This window comes from Tupaia chinensis, unplaced genomic scaffold (genome assembly GCF_000334495.1).
Source record: "Tupaia chinensis unplaced genomic scaffold, TupChi_1.0 Scaffold000115_1, whole genome shotgun sequence".
Taxonomy (NCBI): Eukaryota; Metazoa; Chordata; class Mammalia; order Scandentia; family Tupaiidae; genus Tupaia; species Tupaia belangeri.
Genome location: NW_006159579.1, coordinates 3,368,004 through 3,372,563, shown reverse-complemented (window position 1 = coordinate 3,372,563; position 4,560 = coordinate 3,368,004). Strand labels below are relative to the sequence as shown.

General features: G+C 43.9%; 1 protein-coding gene across 2 annotated transcripts in view; it reads right to left on the bottom strand.

The window, feature by feature from the left end:
• CNBD2 (cyclic nucleotide binding domain containing 2) overlaps positions 1-4,560 on the bottom strand; it is a 59,844-nt gene that overhangs the window by 51,534 nt on the left and 3,750 nt on the right. For both annotated transcript variants that reach the window (XM_006144078.1, XM_006144079.2), the window contains exon 2: positions 2,769-2,906. In XM_006144078.1, coding sequence (XP_006144140.1) covers positions 2,769-2,906 — 138 coding nt within the window. The remainder of the gene's footprint in view (positions 1-2,768; positions 2,907-4,560) is intronic.

Below are 4,560 nucleotides of genomic sequence, written 5' to 3'. Positions count from 1 at the left end.
TCCTTTTCAGGTAGGCTACTAAAGTGAAGAGTGGGTGCTCAGAAATACCTGATTCACACACTCTCCTGAAAATGTGGTTCACTTCACCTGACCCTACTCCAACCCCCTAGCTCCCCACCTGACAGCCACAGGACCCTTTTAGGCTGCCCTTGTCAGACTTCTTCTCTGCTCAGGACCACTCTGGATAGGCAATGTGGTTAGGGTTAGCCTCATACTCCCCCAGTGATAAGCCTGGGTCTTCAGCTTCCAACTGCCCTATGCATTAGCCTAAGTTTTCTGGTAACCACAACTCCCTGATCTCCAGGACCCATTGCTTCACTTTCGTATGACACCCTTAAAGAATGTCTTTCCTGAGAGCCAACTTGAGTCTCTCAGAATCCCATTCTTCTACTCTATCCCTTCCCCATCCCATGGCCCAAACACAGGGCTACAGGCTTGTTTGACTTGGCCAGCATAGATGAATTCAAATGCCTATAGATGGGGCATGTCATTCTTCTCCAGGTGGACAAGCTGTATTTTAAACTTGGTCACACACACTAGTCATATTAACTGCTGCCTCCATAGAAACTTAACTAAGGCCACCTTCCTTTCCCCCAACCACAATCCTTCAGAAATTATTTTGCGGGGACCAGCAGTTAGCGTAATGGCTATGTTGCTGGACTCCCACGTAGCCGACCGCGGTTCGAGTCCCGGACCCGGTGGCTTAAAAAACTCATGCTGGGCATGTGTGCGTGCATGCCCAAGATCCCAAGAGGAGAATGGAGGAGAAGGGATTATGGCATGGCCATCTCCCCTGGGGGGTGATTTCTCACTTTCTGTCTCTCTGTCTCTCTCTCTGTCTGGCGAGCACACGCGCCCTATAGCAAAAACCTCTCAAAAAAAAAAATTATTTTGTGAAATTTCTTGGAGTGAATGTAGGATGGGTGGGCGTCTAAATCATGTCTCCCAGCATAACAGGAAAATGGACAAGGTTTGTCAGATGGGAATCAGCAGGGTAACATGTCAAGCAGTAATGAAAATACTTTTAGGAAACCAGAACAAGTTAACAGAATAGTGATCAATGTTTCTGAGCCATAAAAGGGCTCATGATTTACATTGGAATCTTCTAGGTAATCTAGAAAACATGGTCATCAGAGTTAACAGGGCCCTAAAAATGTTCCCTTATTTAAGTGGAGCCATGGGGAGAGTAGAACAGAAAGATAATTTATAGTCTGTGGGCATTTAGAAATCTTCAACTGTGTTGCAACTGCTGGAGTTCTTCGGGCTCCTTCCAGTTGGAATGGAGTCCACTTACTCCCCGGTCCCATTGTTTCTTTCCACAAGGAGTGAGAAGCCTCTTTCCTTCCGCTTTGGAGACTGAGCATGATCTTGCCCTTTGCCTTCCCTTTGAGCTCAATTTCTGCTCTTTTTCTCGCTGCAGAGAGTTTAGGACAGTAGGCCCTGCTACTACACTGGAGGACTGTCTTGGTCCAGTGCTGCCTAAGACTAGGCATTGTGGAAATTAAGAGTGCAAATGACAGCTTTTTTTTTTTTTTTTTTTTTTTTAGTTTTTGCCATAAGGTAAGTATACTCACTGGAGAGAGACAGAGAGAAAGGGAAAGTGAGAGATACCACATACAGCCCCCCCAGGGGGACAGCACACCACAATTCATTCTCCTCCATTCTCCTCCTGAGATTTTAGGCACATACATCTGATGTGTTTTTCAAGCTGACAGGTCTGGGAATCCAACTATGCGCTTACCAGAGAGATAGAGAGAAAGAAAGTGAGAAATCACCCCTCAGGGGAGATTGTCACAGTGAAATCCCTTCTCCTACATTCTCCTCTGAGGACTTCGGGCGTGCCCACACACATGCCCAGCATGAATTTCAAGCTGCTAGATCCGGGACTCAAACCGCAGTCTGCCATGAGGGAGTCCATGGTCTTAACTACCATGCCGCCCGCTGGCCATGAGTTTGTTTATTTTTAACATCCATTATGCCAGAAGCTCAGGCTCCTTTCCATTGGTTCTCACAAAGTATGCTGCTCTGGGTGGAGCAGGCTGACTCTTCAGTTGAATGCACTTAACTTTCTCTTTGGCTTCCTTCTTTTTCTGGTCATTTTCTTTCCCACGTTTTAGGAAGCTATCTCTGCTCTTAGAATGCTTAATATGCTCAATATGCACATTAATTCCCTTGGCAAGAATCTTGCCCTTAACTTGTTTACAACAATACCACCAGCATGCTGGGTAACATTGTAGACTCTTCCAGTTTTGCCATGGTAACATTTGCAGGGCATTCCTTTTTGAACAATACCCATTTCCCTTTATGTCTACAACATCTTTCTTGTAGATTTGCATGTATGTTGCTAAAGGAACCACTCCATGTTTTCTAAAAGACCTAGAGAACATATATTGTGTGCCTCTCCTCTTTCCTTTTGTGTTTGTCATTTTGGTGAATTACTGGAAGATGGCGGGTTCTGCCAAAAGGTACACGTGCAATCTCACTCTCAAATAAAATTTTATTATAGATTTATCTTTACCTATTACTTAATTCCGACAGCATGTAAAGCTGTCTAATTCTGGGGTTTGGTATTAGGTAACTCTCTTGCTTAATGATATAAATTACCCTCTCTAACACACATCTGATCATTAATAAAGGTGGCAGATCTTCCATCTGCTTTACCCTTAGTCTTCCTTCATCAGTTGGTTCTGAGCTTGGGTTGGGAAGTACGGTGCAATTTATTGGAATCCCCTTAAGCATTCATAATCCTTCTGAGCCCAGCTGCTTACATCCCAGAAGGAGAAGATAGGGTGCTTTCTGTGACCAGCCTCAATGATTTGATATTCCCGGAATCCCCTGAGGCCTTGGCGGAACATTTTACACACTCGGATCATCACTATGATATCCATGGCGAGCTGGTACAGCCCCTGAGGAAACAAAGCAAACAATATCAATGAAAATCATCTGTGCTCAACAGTCAACAGCAGGCTAGTTAGTGCTGAACAGGTGAAATTTAATAGGATTAAATGCAATGATGTGCTGGAATAATGGTTACATTTTCAGGAAGTCTGCAAGTCTGTTGAAATTATATTGGCAGCTTGAAATTAGCCATGCTGAGAGTATTTATGCCACAGAAATTGGCAATTACTACAAATCAGAGCTGGCCCCCACCCCGGTAAGCAGTTGTTAAATATTAACCAGCACAAAACTGATTAAAAGTCAAACCCTTCTGGGAAGGCCAGCAGGTGGCGTGGTGGTTAAAGATGCTAGACTCCCATGTGACTGACCACGGTTCAAGTCCTGGACCTGGCAATTCTCTCTCTCTGTGTCTCACTCTGGTCAAATTTAAAAATAACAATAATGATAAAGAAAATAATTCTTAAAAAAAAAAGTCAAGCCCTTCTGGGGGCCAGCAGATGGTGTAATAGCTATGTTGCTGGCCTCCCACTTAGTCATTGGTTCAAGTCCCAGACAAGCAGCTTAAATCTCATGCCAAGTGCGTATGTATGCATGTCCAAAATCCCAAGAGAAGGATTTCAACGTGGCCCTCTTCCCTTGGGGGTGACTTCTCTCTTTTTGTCTCTGGCAAGTACATATAGCCTATGATAAAAATATCTCTCTCAAAAAAAAAAAAAAAAAGGTGAAGTCCTTCACTTCACTTCCATCCAGAACATAAAAGACACGAGCAACTGTAGGCAGTGTGGAGATGATGAAAAGAACCTAAATTTTGGAAACAGATGGATCTGAAGGAAGTATGAGACAGATGTAACATTGGTGGCTTTGAAGATGGAGGAAGGGAGCCACAAGCCTAGGAATGTGGGTAGCTTTTAGAATAAGGCAGGCAAGGAAATGGATTCTTCCCTGCAGCCCTGAAAAAGAATATGGCTCTGTTGGCACCTTAATTTTAGCCCAAGGAGACCCATGTCAGACTTTGTTAGTGTAAGATTATAATGGGTTGTCGGAAAAATCATGATGCATTTTTGTATAGAAAAATAGGCCAAGACTTTTCTGATGACCCAATAACTTTGCATCTTTTTAAACCACTAGATTGTGGTTACTTGTTATAGTAGCAATAGAAAATGAATGTAATATCCAAGAAAAGCCACCCTAACTTTTTACTGGTATTTGGCATTGCGACTGGTAAATCAGCCTCTTTATTTTTGTTTGTTTGGAGAGTTTTTGCTGTAGAGCGTGTGGGCTTGCCAGAACGACAGAGAGAGACAGACAGAAAGCAAGAAATCACCCCCCAGGAGGATGGCCATGCCGCAATCCCTTCTCCTCCATTCCCCTCTCAGCATCTTGGGTACGCATGCACACACGCCTAGCGCGAGTTTAAGCGATCAGGTCCAGGACTCAAACCGCGGTCGACTACGTGGGAGTCCAGAGACATAGACATTACGTCAACTGCTGGTCCCAGCCTCTTGATCCCAATGTGAAGTTGGGAATAAGGGCTGCCACCCTCTACTAGCCAAGTAAATACAAGGGACGGGGAGAAATCCAGAATGTAGAACAATCTACAAGTCAACTAACTCAGTTTCTTAAAAAAGTCAATTTCATGAGAAAAAAAAAGGTATGGGAGTG